Consider the following 21550-nt stretch of genomic DNA (forward strand, 5'->3'; position numbering starts at 1 on the left):
AATCATGTTTTTTCAACAGTTGAATGTATCAAGTATTTGCAATTTATTATAATTGTTACTTAGAAAAAGGACACAGTTAATCTTTATTTTCAATTGATAAAGACTATTATGGTTTTAAAATTTTTTGAAAATGTTATATCTAGTCAGCACATTTATTTGCTATAAAATTAGTAAGAATTGTTTTGTCTCACAGATAAAAATCTGTTTCAGTGGGCACAAACTAAATAAAAATGAACAGAGATACAAAAATTGTGGTATATGTATTAATAATTGTAATGCAAAAAAAAAGAATAGCATTACTTAGATTAGGTAGAGGCGTGAAAGGAGGGGAAGGCAGGGTGTGTGGGGATAAGAAAGATAGCAGAATGAAACAGGCATTATTACTTTATGTATGTATGTGACTGTATGACCAATGTGATTCTATAATATGTATACTCAGAAAAATGAGAAATTATATTCCATCTATGTATTACATATCAAAATATATAAGTGCATTCTACTGTCATGTATAACTAATTAAAACAAAGAATTAAAAAACAAAGAAACAAAAAAATGAATGAGCACTCTATGGACACAGAAGTGAGTAAATGAAGATTTCCAGGGAATGCCATGGTAATTAATTCTATCTAACACAAAGGGGGAGGGCACAAAAGAATTTGTCTAAATAATTCCTTAGAGAAAAAATAGACAATTTTTTTCTTTTATTTATTTGTTTGTTTGTTTATTGTTTGTGTGCATTTAAAAGCCCATAATCCTATTATGCAGCTGAAAACCAGGTGCTTGACTTAGACTGGCATTGTCCATGCCAATAGATAGATCACACACACACACACACACACATGCACACACATATATTTATATAAAATAGCATCAAAGAATAAATTATTTACATATATAAATATAATACATTTATAACATATTATACATCATAAACATAATATATCTGTAATATATGGATATGATATATGGATATTATATATAAAAACACATTACATTGGGCTGGGGTTGTGGCTCAGAGGTTCAGCGTTTGCCTAGTATGCATGAGGCACTGGTTTTGATTCTCAGCACCACATAAAGTGAACTAAAGACATTGTGTCCACCTATAACTAAAAAAATATTTAAAAAACACATTAATATATATATATGTGCATATATATACATATATATGTGTATATATAATATATATATATATATATATATATTATATATACACATATATATGTGTATATATATATATATATATCCAAATCAGAATGTGCATATCAGTCATACTCAAGCATTTATCATTTATTTATCATGAAAACATTAAGTATCTTTTCTTCCAGTTCTTTGGAAATATAGATTACATTGTCATTCTCTGTGTGCAATGGCACATCAGATCTCATCTCTCCCTTCTTACTGTGACTTAGGACTTACTGACTAACCTTTCCCCACCCGTCCTTCTTCCCTACTCTTCTCTGCCTCTGTTAACTGATATTCTAAGTTCAATTTTAATGAAATCAACTTTTGTATATTCTACCTATGATTGAGATCATGCACTTTCTGGGCCTGTCTTATTTCACTTAATAAGTTATCTTCTAGTTCCAACCAAGTCAGGACAAGTGGCAGGGTTTTATGCTTTCTATGGGTGAATAGGATTTCATTGTGGTCATGCACCTCATTTTCTTCATTAATTAGCTGGGCATATAGATTGATTACATTTCTTGACTGTTAAATAGTTCTGCAATGAACACAAGTGTGTAGGAATCTCTTTGACATACTAATGTCATTTCTTTGAATATGTATCCACTAGTGGGACTGCTACATCATGTATAGAAGTATTTTTATTTTTTGAGGAAATTTCATACTGTTTTCTATAATGGCTCATTTACATTTTCTATAATGTACTCATTTACATTCCCACCCCTGGTGTGTAAAGATTTCTTTTCCCCTTATCTTTACCAGTACTTTTTGACTTTTTGATAGTAGTCATTCTAAATGGATTGTGGGGATTTTTCATTGTGGTTTTGATTGTATTCCATCATGATTAATGCTGTTGAGCTTTTTTCATATACCTGTTGACCATTGGATGTCTTCTTTTGATTAATGTCTTTTATCAATTTTGCTCATTTATTAATTGGGTTCTTTGGATTTTTTGCCACCGAATTGTTTGGGTACCTTACATAATCTGAATATTAATTCCTTCTCAAATATATGGTTTGAAAATATTTTCTCTTATTCTATTCATTGTATCATTTTGTGTTATTTTCTTTGCAGTGTAGAAATTTTTTACTTTAATAAAATCCAATTTGTCTTTTTTGATTGTTTGTTCCTGTGCTCTTGGGATTTTAACAAAAAATTCTTTACCATTTCAATATCATGAAGTATGTCCCCACTGTTTTTAGGTCTTTCATCTGTTTGGAGTTCATTTTTGGATATGTGAGCGATAAGGAACTATTTTTATCCACATATAGACGTCTAATTTTCCCTGCACCATTTATTTAAGACACTGTCTTTTCTTCTATGCATGTTTATAGGAACTTGTCAGAGATCACTTACTTGTGTATATGTGGGTTTACTTCTAGGCGCTCTACCCTGTTCCTTTGGTGTATGTGTCTGCTTTTATGCCAATATCATGTTGTTTTGATTACTTGTATGTTCAGGTTAGATTTCTTACTTTTTATTGCTTTGTTTGCTATTGTTTTTGTGGTTTCATGTGAATTGTAGAATTTTTTTTTCTTTTTCAGTTTTGTAAAGATGTCATTGGTATCTGAATAGGAATTGCCTTGAACCTGTAGATTACTTTAAGTATTAATTTTAAAATTTTGAGTATTCCAATCTATAAATATGGCTGTTTTCCAATTTTTAGCATTATATTCAATTTATTTTATCAATATTTTATACTTTTAATTGTAGAGATTTTATACATCTTTGGTTTTAATATTTTTCTTCAGTATTTTTTATTTCTAGCTACTGCAAATGGTGATTGCTTTGTTGAGTTCTGTTTCCAAAAATTTGCTCTTGGTGTACTGAAATGCAATTGGTTTTTGTATGCTAGTCTTATATCGTGAAACCTTGCAGAATTTATTCATTATTTCCAATTTTTTTTTGGTTGAAACTTCAGGATTTTCTTTATGTAAGTTCATGTATGCAAAGAGAGAAAGTTGGCTCCTTTCTTTATAATTTGAGTAACCTTGATTTCTTTCTCCTGATAATTTGGATGTATCTATTATATAATATTATTACATAATCTGAATTGTTCTGGCTAGATCTTGTATTACTCTGTTGAATAAAAGTAGTGAAAGTGGGCACTTTTGTTACATTCCTTACTTAGAGAATATATTTTCAGATTTTTCCTGTTCAGTGGGATGTTAGCAATGGGCTTGTTTTAAGTGGCCTTTTTTACATTGAGGTAATTTCCCATTATACCTTATTTTTTTAGAGTTTTTATTATAAAGTGATGTTGAATTGTATCCATTTTATCCATTTGAGATGAGCTTATGGTGGTTGTCCTTTATTGTTGTGGTATATCATGTTTAAGGATATGTCTATGTTGGACCATCTTTAAATTCCTGGGATGATTCCCACTTGATCAAGGTAAATAATTTTCTCGATGTGTAATTAGATTAACATTTTTTTTAGTATTTTGTTGAGGATTTTTGCCAAAGGTACTTATAAGAAATATTGTCCTATAGCTTGCTTGCTTTTTAAAAAAATCTCTTTGTGGTATCACAATAACACTTGCCTCATAGAATGAGTTTGCAGAATTCCCTTTTCTTTAGTTTTTTGGAATAATATGAGAAGTGTTCATATTAGTTCCTTAAATGTTTAGTAGAATTCAGCAATAGATTTTTTTTGATGGAAGACTTTTTATTACTGATAAATCTTATTGTTATACATCTGCTCAGCTTTTTTATTTCCTCATGATTCTGTTGTGATAAGGTGTATGTGTCCAGGAGTTTGTCCATTTCTTCCAGGTTATAAACCTTGTTGGGTTATAGTTGTTCTTAAAAGGCTTTGATTATCCTTTGAATTTTGGAGGAGTTAGGTTCAATGTGTCATTATTCATCTGGTATCTTATTTATTAGTGTTTTCTCCCTTTATTCTTCTTAGTTAATTTAATGGTTTCTCCGTTTTATTTAACTTTTTGAAAAATCAGCTCTTCATTTCATTGATCTTTTGCGTTGTGTTTTATTTCTGTTCTTATTATATTATTTCATTCCTTCTACTAATTTAGGGTTGGGTTTGTTCTTGGTTTTCTATTTTCATGAGGTTTAATAATGGGTTATTTACATGAGGTCTTTCGGCTTTTTGGATGTGGGCACCGATCCCTACAAAAGGTACTAACAAGTATCCCTTTTGCTTCATGGCAGAGATTTGGATATTGTGTGTTTCCACTCTCATTTGTCTCAAGAATTTTTAAAATAATCGATTGGTTGTTCATGAGTATGTTGTGTATTTCCATGTAATTGTCTACTTTCTGAGTTTTCTTTTTCTTTTATTATTCTTAGGTTTTTGTTGTTGTTTGTTTGTGTTATTGGGCATTGAACCCAGGCACTTACACATGTTAAACAAATGCTCTGGCTTTGAAATTCATCTCAGAACTTTTTAAAATTTTGTTTTAGAGGCAGGGCCATGAGGCAGGGTCTTCCTAAGCTTTCTAGGCTGGTGTTGAACTTCAGTGCTCCTGCCTCAGTCTCCCAGGTAGCTGGGATTACAGGCCTGTGCAACCATGCTTGACTGATATCTGGTTTTATTGCATTGTGGTACACTTTATATAATTTCCATTTTTAAAAAATCTATTGGTCCTTCTTTTCTGACCTACCATATGATCTATCCTGGAGAATGGCCCATGTTCTGTTGTGAATATATATTTATTTTGCAGCTGTTGGATAGAATAGATGTCTGTTTGGTCTAGGATCTCTTTTTACTATGTGGTTTCCTACTTGACTTTTAGTCTGGACGATCTGCCCAATCTTGAAGTTCTCAACTGTGATTATATTGGTGCTCTCTCTCTCTCTCTCCCTTTAGGTCTAGTAAACTTTTACTACTGCTATTTTCTTAATTTCTATAATTTTTTGCAGTTATTTTTTTCTTCCTCATTAATAGTCTTCCTTTGTTATTAAATGGTTTTTCTTTAGAAGTATATTTTAATTCCTTTCATGATAATTTGGATGTATCTATTATATATTTTTGCCTTGTGATTACCATGAGGCCTGAAATAGCTATCTTTTGATTATAATAAGCTATTTTAAAATTAACATTGATGTGAAAGACAAGAAAATAAATAAAAAGGAAGGAATATGAACAAAAACCTTTACACTTGCCCTCTATTTCTGCCCACCGTTTGAATTTTGATGTTGCAATTCACATCTTTTTGTATTGCCTATTACATACAACTAGGCAACAAATAACATGTTAATATAGCAATTATATTTCTAATTATTTGGGATTTTAGTATTCATAGAAAATATATAAAATATTTTGGCACCACATTTACAATATTAGAGCATTGTGAATTTGTATAGTTACTAGTACCAGTATGAGTTTTATGCCTTCTTGTGTTTTCTTCTTAGTCATTATCATCTTATTTTTCAGTTTTTAGAACTTCCATTAGCATATGGGGACATCACCCATAACTGCCAGTTTATCTCAGTGTGACTATCTCATAGCACTCTCTCTTTGCCTCTAAGGTGATGGTATGAAGACTGCAGTCAGGCAATTTGAAACACTCTTTTGTGTTACTTGTATATTTTCTATTGCTGCTTTCAGAATTCTCTTAGTCTTTGACCTTTAAGAGTTCAAATATAATATGTCTTAGGGTAGACATAAAGAATGAGTTAAAATCTGGTGTTCTTTGCCTTACTTTACCTGGCTATTTTCATCCTTCTGTAGCGAAGTTTATTCCAATAATTCAAATATTTGTTCTTTTCATCCTGCCCCACAGTTTCTGTGAGCTTCCTTCATTCCTTTTCATTCTTCTTTCCTTTTTAAAAAAAAAAAAATTTCTTCTCCAATTGTGTTTTTAAGTAACCTGTCTTCCAAGCTTACTTCGTCTTTCTTCAATTTGATTGATTCTGATATGGACACCTTCTTTCATGTTTTTCATTTCACTTAGTGTACTTTTTAGCTTCCAAATTTCTGCTTCATGTTTTAGAATTATTTCTCTTGTTCTTCTGATATATTACAAGATTGTCTCTTTTCCTTTTCTTAAAGTTTATTGAGTTTCCTTAAAATAGCTATTTTAAATTGAGAGTTTTTACATACCAATTGCTTTATGGTTGGTTTTAGGTGTCTTATTTCTTAGGTGATATCCTGATTTCTAGAAATTTTTGATGTTTGTTGATGTACATTGATGTATGTGCATTGAACAATTAGGTATGTATTTTAGTCTACATAATTTCTCTTAGTTTTTACCTATCTTTCTAGAAATTCTAAGCAGGATGTCTATCATTTTCTCTGAACCTGTGTTAACCTCTGTACAAAATAGCAGTACATGGTCCCCTAAGTTCAGTTTTGCTGCAAGACTATGATTGATGTGTTGTCACTGTTTCAGAATTAGATAGTACCTAAAACCCAAGTTTGTTTCAAATTTGCAACTGTTATGTTGTTTAGGACAGATTGAAAGAGTTAGTAAAAAGTGAAGTTGGTCCTAGTAAGTATCCAACTGTGACCATTGTTGATGCAGATTTTACATCCAAAGTCACTAGGTTGTGGTCAGATACTGCAAAGTTCTACTCAGCACTGAGCCTTACAATAGAAGGTTGGTTCTAGACTTGAAAGCAATTAGTTGTGCCTACTTCCTGTTTTTTTCCTCAAATCACACACTAACTCTTTCCATGGTGTGCATCCTGGAGTTGGAAGGGGAATGGAGCGTGCAATCCCCTGGTCACTGAAGTCATTGTAATGCTAGGTTGTGCCCAGATCCCACCGATCTTTAAGAGCAGCACAGCACAAGAGAAGGACCAAAGTCTACACTGCCATGACATTCCAGGTATTGATAAATAGTTGTGGTCTGAGACTCCTTTAGTCAATCAGACATGACACAGGCCAGAATACACATCTCTACCACCAGGGCTTCAGGTCTCTGTCTGTTACCAAGGTAAATCTAGAAGCTCTTTTCTCAGACACTGGCTTGGATTCATTTAGCTCTGCCCTGTGTTGGATTTCCTCCTAACATGTTGAACACTGAGTTCCAAGATAAAGTTCTAGACTTATATTCCTCTCTATTACACACAATAGATAGTGCATTTCTCCAAAGTGTTCTCCCAAGTTCAGAAAAGGAATCAGTCTTATGGTGGAGTCAATTTTCTGACCACCAAAATTCATGATTGGCATGGTTATATGTGAAGCTTATAGTTGCAGGTCCTTTACAATCTTAAAGGTATACCTTAGGCCTATACCACAGCTGGTAGAAATTTCAGCTGATTTGGCTGAAATAGGAATCCTCCCCATTGTGGTGTAAATCTCCATCTGGCCAAAGGGCTAGTCCAAAGGCTTCATATATAAGAACTGGCCTGTTTTTCATTTCCTCCTGGTGTTATAGTTCACTATGTGGGCCTGGAAAGGAGTTTTGAGGCAAAAATTCTGTTTATTTACCTACCCTATCCTTCAGTGCATGGGATCATTTTCTGTGCTGTGACATCCAAACTCAGGAGAGAAATAGTAGAGTCAGTCCCTTGACTGCCAAGGCTAACTGGAGTCAGAGTCTATGGTGCTCTGCACAGTACTGGATTTCTCAGTGCCAGCTTGGTACTGAATTCTGAGTCTAATGCCTGCTCTTTATTCCCTTTCTCTTTCCCATGTCCAAGGCATTTTTCTTCATTTCATGTTACTTGGAGTTGGGCGAGGTTAATGTGGTTAAGTCTTTCCTTTCTGAGTGTTTCTTTGCTTATGATTATGCCAAAATCAGTTGCCATTTTGTCTTATCTGGTTGTGTTAACTTTTGTGAATGGTTTATTTTCTTTACCATTTTTTGTTATTGTTGTTGGTATGAACAGTTGCTTAAATTGGGAGAACTTTCCTTGGTGGTCTTATTCCACAATCTGCTTTGCCCCTCCCCACTGGACACAGTTTTTTTGTATATCTTCTTGCCTTCTGTGTTTTCAGAGCCTGGGACAGTGACTGGCATGTAGTAAGGAGTAAAAAATGATATCTTATATAGATAGTTGACCAAATGATTGAAGGAGAATGGAAAGGAGAATACTTTATCTTGGGGAGAGATAGTTGGGTTTTGGTCTTGTTGTTTATTTTGGGATGGAAAGAATACAGTCTCTAAGCATTGAGTCATCTCTGAGTTATGACAGTACTTATGCAACTTTGACAGCTCTGCAATATTGAAATTAAATATGCACCCTCTCTGGAATGCTGAGTGTTTGAGCTGTCCTGATGCAAAACATTCTGCTAATGCTTCAGCCTTGTCCTAACCTCCATGGAGTCAAAGAATCATGCAGCCTGACATCAGGTCAAGAAAATAATGGATATTTTATTTTTTTTTACCTTGAAAGAGTTTGGGATTATCTTCTCTATTTTACAATGTGCACTAAATGCAATTATGATTGGCCTCCTTGACTGAGGCATGATTAAAAATTATTTACATTTCAATAAATTCAGTGTATCTGGCTCTGTTATCAATTGTTACTTTAGAAAGAATACATGCATTTTGAGGATCCTCAAAATGAGAAGTTTTTGGAACCAGTGCCCAGACAATAAATGAAAGAAGTGCAGGAAGTTACCAAGGCCCTACAAATTTGGATTGCTATGCCAAAGAGTTATATTACATACTGGAGAAGGAAATATACTAATATATTCCATCGTACTTTGTTCTCAACAGTCAGGCAAACACTTTACAGCTATCAAAACTCAAGCAAATTAAAGCAATTTTTCCCATACTGATTAAAAGGTCACACAAACTCATCGAACTGGATACATTAAATATGTGCAGCATTTTGTGTGTATCAAATATATCTCAACAAAGTCATTTTAAAAGAAGGAAAATTCATAGGAAATTATCTCCTTCATTAGTATTACGGCAGACTATGCCAAAGCTTCCCATCAAGAAGCCAAAGGAGGAAAATAGTTTCAGAAATTATGTTTTAAGTGAGTTGTTTCATTCACCAAATTTAGGATAAATGAACAAAAATAATCACTTGAAATATTAATGAATGAGAGAATGTATTACTCCTGTCTGTGCATGGACATGCTCCACTATCGTTTTCCCAAAGCTTAATGACCAGGACCATGATCTCTGGGGTACATTGTGTTAGTTATCTTCTGATCATGCTAGCAAACACCTGATATAACCAACTCCTAAGGATGAAAGGTTTATTTTGGCTCACAGTTTCAGAGGTTTCAGCCCATGTTCCATTGGTCCATTGCTGTTGGAAGAGTATTACAAGGCAGAGAACACATGATAGAATAATGCTGCTCACCTCATGGTGGTGGGGAAGCAAAAGAGGGAATCATTTAGGGGCTAACGTACTGTTATCCACTTCAAGGGAATACCCCAAATAACCCGATTTCTTTCTGCAAAGCCCCATCTCCTAATGTTCTACTACCTTGTAATAGCACCATAAGCTAAAGACCAAACTTCAATAATGGGCCTTGGGGGTACTTTCAGGAACCAAACTGTAGCATACATTCATCAAAATAGTATGCCCAGCTACAGCAGTACAATCATGACCAAATCAAGATCAAGATCAGAATAAGACCTAGTTAGACAATGCAAGATCCACCAATCAAGGAAGAATTTAGAGGTTTGTTCTCTTGGTTTAATGCATGAATTTAATTTGAGTAATACGCTATTAGAGAAAACTATGAAGCAGCAAATGAGAAAAGCTTTTCCCCAACTCTCTATTTTATCCCCATTTATAAATAACTATGAAAATAAAGGCCACTAAAATATTAAAATACCTGACCAAATTCTGGTATCACTACATCTAATTATTACCACAGTTTCAGCACTGCAGATCTTTAGAAAGAGCAGAGTGAGGTAAGATCAAATATAATGGCCCCACTCCCAGTCCCCAGGAAAAGTCATTTTCTGTGATCTAACCAATAACAGATGGAGAATGACTGAAAGCTCTGCTGCTTTCTAAATAGAAAAGCAGGATTTTGTTTTCCCAATAGGCTTATTGGAGAGATGGCTTCAGTCATTAGTAGCTTTGCTAATTCTTCCAGTTGGACTATGTAAAAATATGTGGTTTAATACTCACCATCCACAGTATCTCTTTACAACGAGCATTAAACCTGAAAAACCTTTTGCATTTTTCCCCTATAAGGTAGAAAGTATCAGCCTAGTCAATAGAATTTTAATATCATATGCAAGAATAGAGAATTCAATTTGTATGGGTTCTATTTAGCAGTTTATCTGCTATCAGTACTGATCACAGCTTAAGGGACTCTAGTGACTCATATGCTGAGCCTCATCCCCAAAGATTCCTTGACAGTTTGTGCACACTCAATGTGACTTGTGTAAACAAATTTTCAACATGGAAGTATTCCAAAAAGAGTTAAAAATTGTTTCACAACCATTAGAGCTTCTTCTGAAAAATGGCATCAGTAATTTTCTATTGATATTATAATGTCTGAAATGCTATGCTTTACCCAAGGAAATCATAACCCATTGTGATGCACAGCCACAGCACACACAAAGTGGTGTCTGGAAGTCTGCAGTGAGTTATTTCAAGATGCTCATTCTACAAAGAATCATTCATTTTAATTTTAAATAATCACTTTTGAGTGTGTACTGTATGTTGTCTTAAACTTGATTTTTTTTGTGCCTGTGGGTATGTGTGTGTGTTGGGGGGGGGGTCATCTTCACATTCATTTTCTAATTAAGGAAAGGTCAAATAATTTGCCAGAATTTAGAGAGCTATTAAGTGACATTGGCATGATCTGATTACAGAGGTGACTGACTTCAGAGACTTTTTTGACTACACAGAACCACCTTTAAAACAAAACAACAACAACAAAAAAACCATTGTGATGCACATCTCCAAGCAATATGAATTACTGCCTCTATGTGGGAGAATATGAAAGACGGAAAGACCATGAACACAGCTATGCAGCTACCCACAATGAATAGAAATGTCTGAAAAGTCTAGGGAAGCTCTGTAATATGACAGGCAATAGTCAAAATCAGCAGAGTATAAAAAAGCTACAGCCTCAGTTCATGGGACTGAGCACAGAATAGAAAGGCAGTTTGATGATTTTCTTCACCCACGCTTGGATAGATTTTCATCATCAATTGGTGCATTAATTCTATCTTGCTCCTGGAAACAGTCATTTGCTTAATAGCTCTTTTGTGACCAAGGGAGTCATGCACAGTCCCAAATGACTTAACGTCTAGCTGGGGAGGAGTTTAATACAGAGAAAAAAAATCTAACTTCGTTTTCACAAAAAATATGAGGAAGAAAGTTGGCACAAACTGCCTTGCTATTTTGTTGAGAAAGAGCACTGTTTTATTTTGACATAGGTCACCAAGACACAGGGTGTGATTTTTTTGTGTGTGTTGGTATTTCCTTGAGTCAGTAAAAATGCACCAAAGTAAATGAGTGAAATACAAAATGTTCTGATTCATTGGGTCCTACTGTGAAACTTTTATACTAGAAAGTTTACAGAGAATTATAAGTATGCATCTTAACTTTAAAACTTTGAAATGGTTTAAAATAAAATTTCAGTAATTGATAATGGATTTTTCATAGGTTGATTAATTTGCCCTACTACATATTTAGAGTGGTCTATGATGTGATTATTAATATAATTAATTCTATAGAAATGCAAGAGAGATATGAAAATATGGTTGTACTTTGTTTGTCAGGTGATAAAACAGGAAGAACTTGGCAAGGATCTTTTTGATTGTACTTTGTATGATCTACTGAAGTATGATGATTTTAATGATGACAAGCACCTGGCTCTTGAAGAATTTTATAGAGCATTCCGTGAGTACCAGATTCAATCTTTAATTTCTTTTTGTTCTTTTTCCTGTTGTTTTACACAATATGGTATGTTAGCCTGATCTTAGAGTACAAGCTGTTTCTTAAGAGATGTGATATAATTGAGAGAATTTAAGTTTCTGGCTGTACTGACATAAAAACTAAAGGACTTAGTAGCTGAAAAAATAAACAGTTGGAAATAGTTGATAACCTTGGATACCACCAGTTCTTAGTGATTCCAGTTTAAGACACTGGGTAAACAATGTTGATTTCAAGATTATCTGGGAATAGGAGCAGCACTTGACCAATTGTCACCATATGTCAAAACAATTTATTTATACAGTGTCGTATTTAAACTGCATTTAGAAACAAAATGTATTATCAGATTTGGTTTGTATGCATTTGAAGATATATTGCTCTTTAGAATTGCTTATTCTTTTATAAGAATAAAATATTATATTTACATTAAAAATTTGGAATGATTTACATGTTTGTGTTGTTTAAATATGTCTTAAAGTATTCTTTATGAAAAGGAGTTATGAAGATAGGTTGGATAACATGGATTTCTTATCAAGTTAGTCTTTAAAAATAATTCAAAGAGAAAGGATTAAGAAACAAACAAAACAAACAAACAAATATAAACCAAATAATCAGGAGCTTTATACTAGAGAAAGTAAAAAGAAAAGTAAATTAGCTAGTTGGTATTTGAAAGTCACCAAAGAAGCACAGTTAAACAGGAAGCAATTCAATCCAGCATCTGATATCAATATGAGATCTCTCTCCATTTCTTCCCCCCCGTCTCTTTCTCTCTCTCTCTCTCTTTCATATATATATATATATATATATATATATATATATATATATATATATCACTATCTATATAGATATAGAGAGATATAGATATATAGATAGATAGAGATATAGATACATACACACATTTACACATCAACAATGGGTGCATATATATCTTTCCAAAAAGACATGAAGCAGGAAGTAGTATATGTATTTTGCCTTTGCTATCTGGCCTATCAAGTTGATTAATATTGTAAAGTTTAATCTACTACACTTAAAAATTCATATAAATGATTTCTTATCACATGATGAATTTCTATTTGAGTTTCTGTTAAAACATATTTTATGAATATTGATACCAATATAATAATCAAAATAATATATGAGAAATAGTTGATGGTTATAAAGTTTAAGACTAGGTATCAACATGCTCTTGGAATTTAATAAAATTGCATGTGTGCATTAAATTAGAAGACAGAATACAAGACAGGGTGACTCAGGAAATTGTTGGGCCTTTCATAGGATTTTATAAGACTAGAATATTTTTAAATAGCAAAAATAAAACAGTATGAGCCTCCTATGTTTATATAAGGAAATTAAAATACAGATTAAGAAATAAATTGATAAATTTATAAGCAAACCTTTGTCAAGCTAATAATGAAGTCTGTGTTTTTCACAATCATTGAACAATAGATGGAATTATTTTGTATGCTCAGGAAGGGAAAGGAGCAGAAAGAAAATATTATTGTTTATCAAGGAAAAAATTATGTACACATACAATACAAATGCTGTAGTATATATCATATAATAATATAACTCAAGATAGAAGGATTTAAATGTTATAGAAAGACCTACATAAAATATTGAGTTGAGAAAATAATCTTTAGTTTTGGGAATTAGGGTGTCATTATGGAGGGGGCAGCAATTGATTTAGTCCTCAGGATAAGTGGCTGTGAAATTTGGAAGATTAGTAAATGGTATTGGGCAGCAAGAACAGCAGATATGAAAAGTCAGGTGCCTGACATTCTGGGGCATTAAAAACAAAACAAACAACAACAAGAACAAAAACTACTCCAAGTGCAATACAGTCCCAGTTTGAAGTTCTATTAAAATAGATAAATTATTTTTGTTATTTTACGACATATTTTGTTAAAATAGCAATATAATCTTTCAACTATTATTCTAACTTCACACCAAGGCAATACAAGAATTATAATTAATAATTATAATTCTGTACGTTTAAAGTGAATGTAGTGAATCTCCATATCATGTACAACCACAAGACTGGGATACTAATAAGATGTACTTCATGTTTGTTTAAATATCTCAATGTATATACTCTACTGTCATGTATAACTGAAAATAACAACAACAACAACAAAACCAGTTTAAATCCATAACAAAAAGTGGAAATAACTTCCATGATATAGAGTTTATTCAGCATCAACAAGAGTATTAAATGAAAATTTGGTGAAAGATTTTTATTCAAAACAGAGTTATTAGTAGTGAAATAGTAAAAAAAAAAAAAACATAACAAATGTGGATAATATGTTAATTTCATGATAACAAGCAAAGTTTGAACAATGACTCCTGACCACATCAGTAAACAAGAATCTTGCCTAGAATGCTGCTGTTTTGTATCTTTCCTGGGGAGAAATGATACTATGTTTTGGGAAATGATTTGATGTTGACAAGGAAGTACACTGTTCTGATAAATTAAAATTTACAATTTCAAAATCATAAACAAATTGGTTGAATAAAGAAATAGTAAAGCAGAATATTACAAGAAACCAAAATCTGGTCATGGTGGCATACCACTGCAATCCCATAGATCCTAAAGCCTGAGGCAGGAGAATCACAAGGTTGAGGCCACCATGGGCAACTTATTGAGACCTTTCCCTTCAAAATCAAATGTGCTAAGGATGTAGCCCAGTGGTCGAGTACCCCTGACTTTAATCACCAGTACCACAAAAAAAAGGAAGGAAGAAAAGAAAAACAACCCACTGATATTATAGGAATCTATGATTTAAATAGAAGAAAATTTATGTAAATTCATTAACTATTATAAAGTATTGTAACTATAATTTTATGAAAATTATTACACTAAATGCAATGAATTTAATGAATATTTTAATGATTTTGTGATTGTTTTAAAGATATGTATGACATTAAAGGTTAAATTTGCAATATTCAGAGAAATAAAGAGATGTTAGGTAACAAACGTACTTGGCAATTAGCAATCATTGCTGGGTTTTATTTTGTTTCTAGATAATTGAGAGCAAATCCCATAAATGTTCATATAGTTATGTAGAGGACATATTTTTCTAAGCAATGTTACAGTTAATAGGGATATTTCAAAATTCCTGGTGGTTTCAACAAGTACAAGCTATATTCCAATTTCAGTGTTACAATGTTATTTAAATCAAGTAGTAAACTATGTAATATCCCCTTAGATATAAGGATTTTGACTTGTGTGGATTGTGTCTGCATTAGTGAATAGGTATTTTTACTGAAATATGAATTTTAAATACATCTCTATTTCTTTCTCTCCATCTGTAAAGATCCCTTGTAACTGAATACTTGGATTTTGTAAAGTTTAGCAACAGGTTTTATTTAAGAACATTATTTTAGAAAGCTACCCAATTCCAATATACTAACACATCATGAATCAAAAATATATAGCAATAATGAAAAGCAATCCATTAAAAATCATGTATTAAGTAAGTACCTTTGTATATAGAACATTGTGATAGTCAACCTAACTTAAAAGATAGGTGCCTTTCCCCCTAGGAATATGTAATTTCAAACAGATGATAAAAATGACATGTATGCTAAGAATAAAATGTAAGCATTTTTTTCACATTTATGATGCATTCTTCCACATAATTCATAACATGAAGCATAGAGAATTTAGAAAGCACTAAGTGAATATCCTGAAGAACAAAATAAACACAGGCAGATTAAGAATGCTTTTTATAATCCACTAGTTGTTTACTAGTAGATTCAGACTTCTTGAGTTAGTATATTGTTTTGTCTAACATAACATAAAAAAAGAAGTAAAGCATAGGTTGCAAACAGAAAAGAGTTAATGGTAAAAAAAAGGCACAATCAAGACTATTATTACATAATCACCATGTTATTATAATAATAAGGTTTTTTTATAAAATATATTTTTTCTTTGTGTAGAAGACACATTAATTTAGTAATATCTTATAGACATTGAAAGGTCAATTATTCTTAACTTTTGCCAGGATTTTTGGCAATTACTAAAAATCTTATGAATTTTACTAAGATATTTTAAATAAATACTGAGGGTGAACATCAAGCACTTCATACCATGCCTAGTTTGATTATCAAAGTTGAATACCAATTTAATGAGATCCAATAAATAGTAAGTGAGGTCAATGACACAGTTTTTAATATTTAGAGGAAATACTAATTCTTCTGGTTAGGTGATACGTGCCCCTCACCCTGGCATTTTATTGTCATGAAATTTTTTTGAAAAGTGTGCACAACTTATATTAAAAAGTTTTTTTTTACAGAATTAAAAATGAATTATTTCAGCAAAATAGTGTTTTATTTTTTCCCACATGAAATTAGGGACTGGGTAAGATTGTTATCTGCATAAAGTACCAAATTTCTGATTTAAATCAATAGAGAAATGTAAGTGATTTTTGATCAGACAAGATGACTACACTAAATTGACAAATTTCCTTTCAGAAGTGATGCTCCAATAAATGTCTACATTTACTTATTTCTGGCAGTGAGACTCAATTAAGATAATGAAGTGATGTTACATAATTATTGATTTTAGAAATGAAATGTTTTCACTTGGATTTTCTAGATAAATAGGAACTGTATAATTACCTATATGGATAAGGAATATTTGTTTTGGAAATGCTATTTATGTACCTTATTTCCTGAGTTCAATAATAAATGTCTTTGTGGTACTAAATCAAAATATTAAATGGAATTAGAAGTTTGGGTAATTTGTATCAATTCCCAAGTTCCTATTAAACTGTTATAAATTGTTATAAATTCCCTAGACCAGATGCATAAACTTTAGGACATGTAAGTATTTTAGAGTGTTCAGCTTTTAATGTCACACCTAAGTAAATCCCTATTATTTCAAAATGATCTTTATATGTAGAAAAATTCAAAAGAAGATGTATTTCTACTGAGCACAAAAATAGGTTATTGGAAGAATAATACATCAGCTGTGAACACTGTATTTACACTAATTGTATAATAGCTCTATTGCTTTCCTTTCTTAAAAAGAAGAGATAACTGAGATTTTAAAATTCTAAAATGTTAAAAAAACATGCTACAGTTATTTAAAATCACATAATTATTCATAATTATATCCAAAATGTCAATGCTCTTTACATAATACACTTCTTAGTAGAATATAGATTTGATAATCACATTATAAAAAAAGAAATTCATTTTTTCTAGGAAATCAAAATTTCTATACTAAAATGTTACTTACTGGAACCATGTAATAAGCAGAGCAATAAGAAATGAATATTACATTAACCTTCATTGATATTAGATCATTAGTGGATGAATAAATCTTCTTGAGAAAAATAGCAGGTTTTAGTGAGCAAAATTAAGAATACTTCCATTAAAGGTTAAAGGTGATGGGGGCAAATCTAATGCAGAGATAGCAAAAATAGCAGGAGGTGACCATATCTGTAAAACATTTAATAAGCTCAATCATTTTGAATTGGTGAGTGGTTAGATGTAGATGTTAGAAAGAGGGTTAAATCAAGAGTATTGCCTGATTTCCTAGTATGCATATTAAACTGAACAGCGATGCTATTCATTATAAAGACACAAAAAAAGGTTTGGGAAAGGCATTGAAGTAAATGTGCACATACTGGCATATTAAAGAGAAAGATCTGACTGGAGAATATTGTGGCCCAAAACTCAAGTAGGAGACCTGGGCTAGCAATAGTGATATGGAGTACAAAGCTACAAATTGAATTGTGTTCCTCAAGTGAGAATGTAAAGAGAGAAGAAATGAGCAAAAGCGTAGTTGGGTACTGTTTTAATGGGCTGCTAAGACAAAATATTATAGATTAGTTAGAGGATACAACAGAAATTTGTTTCTCACAGTTCCTAAGGCTGGGGTATCTAAAAAGGGAGGACAGGGGAGGGGAAGTTAACATAAGTCTCTTTCAAGGGCTGTCTTTCCAGGTTCTCAATATATGGCTGCCTTTTTATTGTATCCTGAGGTGGTAGAGAGGGAGAGAAAGCCCTCTGGTGTCTTTTTTCATAAGGACACTATTCCTATTGGATTAGGAACCACACTTATGTTCTCATTTAACTTTAATTAGCTCCTTACAGGATCTTGCTACACTTGCAGTCACATTGAGGGCTTATGCTTCAGCATAGGAAGTTTGGACAGGAGGGAACACCATTCAGGATTTAGCAGGAATTTAAATTGAAAATTACATAGATTTGTAGGAAGCGAGTCAAAAGAGTGCACTATCATGAAGTTTCAATAGGGAGGAATTGACCAGCAATTTCCACAGCCAAGTCTACGATAAAAATATATACTTTTTCTTGGCTATTGAATTTTTCATTGAGGAAGTCATTGATAACTTTGGCCATTAGCACTTTTAGTAGAAATATAAGGATAGTAGCAAAAGTGATGCTGGTTGGGAGTCTGGATGTGACACAATCAAATGAACAATAATTTTGGATGAAGCAGCATATATAGGTGTCCATCAAGTTATGAATTATTTAGATAAAATTTAAAACAACTAAGCCTCATGTATAGTCTTATAATTTTATATGATCATAGCCTTTGAGGGAGAAGAAAAGAGGACAGAGTAGAAACAACACAGGGGAAAAAGGTCATTTATGGTGCTGATAACTTCTTCTTCTTCTTCTTCTTCTTCTTTTTTAATTAATTTAACTGCAAGTGATTTCACACATCTTCAGTTTGTCATAATTTATGGATTTATACATTATGATTTTTCACTTTTACATATCTTTACTATATTTAACAACAGAGTTTATCAGGACAAGTAAACTAGTCTCTGGGGACAGTGTTCATATATTATCCCTGAAAGAGAAAACACCTACATACAACTGCAAGAACCATGAAAAATTCTAGGCTCTCTCTGATTTGGGAAACATGTTAGATTATGTTAGATGTTAATACAGTACTTACCAAATACCCCAGACACAGATCTTTGCAATGTGAAAACCTGCAGGAACTTTAATTAACTGAAAAATTTAAGGAATAATTCTTATACTACAGAATTGAATTATATAACTAATAATGCACATTTTGTCTTCTGATTATAACTTACTATGTTAAGAGTCTATAGAAATTGCCTGACCATTTTGGTAAATACCACAGTACCATTTGCACCATTGGCCTGTGGGTAGTTTCCACTTTGTTACTGCTGCTCTGTGAAAAAAGACTGTTCAAAATAATTGCTGAGGTCCAGCCTACAAACATGCATTACAAAAGAATAATTTCTTGCTTTGAAACAAAATAATTTTATACACTAACTGTTAATAGAAAGGAAGCAAGAGAGGCAGTACCAAAATTTAAGAAAGAAAAAAAAGTGTTAGATTCTTTCCATTTAAGATGGCCCAGTTCTCTGCCTAGTCTCTGACTTTCCATTGTTAAAATGACCTTTATCTGCTGTCACAGTTCTGCCCCTACATTTCTCATTATACCTATAGCCACTGGCATTCTCCACACACTTATCTTTCAATGGCAAATTCTGCCTACTGATCTAATTATATATAATTCTAAAAGGAAATATGATTAGACATTTCAGCTTCTCTTTGATTTCCAGTGAAACATTTATATTTAGTTCTTAATGTACTTGCTCTTTTGTCAAACAAATATAGAGTAGGTATTTTTTAAGACTCAAAGTAAAATTGAAATAAAAACAATAAACTGGGAATCAACCAATCACTCTTGTTTTCTGCACTGTAACATGTCTTGTCAATCATAACAGTGCATCTGACTTAATCTACTTCCTACTGATCACAGCATAATATTCTGCAGTATGATCTGCCTTAGGCTTTTGTTTTCAGACTCTTAAATCATTTTTGTAAATCACTGTTACTTTGGCTTTAATAACCCCATGTTCTTTATATCAATTACTCAAAGACTCCTTGAACTGAATCTTGTATAGCCCTGTTGTGTGGTCCTGATTCTATCTGGATGGCATCTTCCTGCCAGAATGTGTAAGCCACCTAATTGCCATGTGGTCTTGTTTCTATTTCCCCAACAACTTCTGTTTCTTGGCTGTACTGTACAGGACACCAGCGACACTGTTGCCTCCAACTGATCTCTTTGGGAATTACAATTGCTATAGTGTGGCACAAAGATTTAGCTTTATTTTGTTTAATTAAAAAAATTTAATTTTACAAATGTATGTGTTCAAAGTTATTAATTGATACATTGTATACAGTGGGCAATGATGAAATCAGGGTAATTAACATTTCTTTTTCTTTAAACATTTTAAAAAACACACATTAAATAATTGTACTTTTTTATGGCACAGTACAATATTTCAATGTAAATATATGTCCTGATCAAATCAGGGTAATTAATGTTTCCACCTTATTATCATTACTTTGTGTTTGGAGACTTTAAGCTCCTCTCTTTTTGTTATTTAAAATCTATATAGTAGATTTTTGTTAACTATAGTTACCCTATTGTGCTGTAGAACACTGGAACTTATTATTTCTATATAACTGTGTTTTGATATCCTTTATCCATTTCACTCCATTCCCCCTCCCCACCACTTTTCTCAGGCTTTAGAAATTATGTTATGTATTCTAATTGACTTTGGAATTTGAGATCACTAGGCTAAGTAGAATATGTCAGATATAAAAAGAAAATACTGCATCTTCTTTCTTAGATTTATTTTAAAGTATCTCAAATTTCCAAAAGGCATTTCTACTAAAGGAGTTTAATTTTTAATGAGCAATTATTTCTTAACAATTAAAAAACCACTTGAATATACTATGTCATGTTTGTACTAGTTTTCTGAGTCTTCTTCTCCTGGTTTTTCTGGGAGAATGCATTATGTTTACATTTTTCAGGTATAAGGTTTTTTTTTTTTTTAATGAGAATTTGTTCTGCCCAGTGATCTTTCAGGGAGGCCTTTAAGATTAATATTATTTGAAATATAAATTCAAAACTTTTTCAATATATGAGATTATACATGTTTAAGAAATTTTAATACTTTTAAAGAAATTGAAATCGAAGATAATACTTAAAAACACAGTTGCATAAAATTTGAAATATATTGTTTCATTGCTTTTTAAGCTGCTACTGATCTCCTCCCTCATTAAAGCAATCTTTTATCTCTACCACTTTCAAAAAGTTACATGCACATAATCATGTGATAATATAAGTATTATAGTATAATGTAATATATAATGTACTAATATATTATCTATATATTCTCAGGCTCTCTCTATGCAATACACATATTTATTCTACATAAAAGGATACTTCTTTTTAAAATAAATCAAAGGTCTAGAGTTTTAAGTAAGTGATAGACTGCTTACCTAACATTCATGAAATCCTGGGATGTAATCCTAGCACCAAAAAATCAAAACCAAACAAAACAAAAAATTGAAAAAAAAAAATAGTTCCATAATACAACATATAATACCACCATATTCTAATATTTCTCAAATATTGTGTTATCTATAATCATTTAAATAGCATATATCCTGTACACACCAAGTTTTAAAATATTTTTCTGAGTTTTTAAATACTTTTTCTGAATTAACCAATGATTAATTTGTTGTTGCTTACATAAAAAAGGAAAATGCACCAATCATATAAGTGTTCT

General features: G+C 32.0%; 1 protein-coding gene across 4 annotated transcripts in view; it reads left to right on the forward strand.

Moving 5' to 3' along the window:
- Nucleotides 1–21550, forward strand: part of Fstl5 (follistatin like 5) — a 781198-nt gene that overhangs the window by 415503 nt on the left and 344145 nt on the right. For all 4 annotated transcript variants that reach the window (XM_058583868.1, XM_058583869.1, XM_058583870.1 and 1 more), the window contains exon 6: nucleotides 11801–11921. In XM_058583868.1, the coding sequence (XP_058439851.1) occupies nucleotides 11801–11921 (121 nt within the window). The remainder of the gene's footprint in view (nucleotides 1–11800; nucleotides 11922–21550) is intronic.

The sequence above is a fragment of the Marmota monax genome, unplaced genomic scaffold (assembly GCF_021218885.2).
Source record: "Marmota monax isolate L192 unplaced genomic scaffold, Marmota_monax_Labrador192_F-V1.1 WCK01_AAM20220418_F8-fsc00002, whole genome shotgun sequence".
NCBI classification, from domain to species: Eukaryota; Metazoa; Chordata; class Mammalia; order Rodentia; family Sciuridae; genus Marmota; species Marmota monax.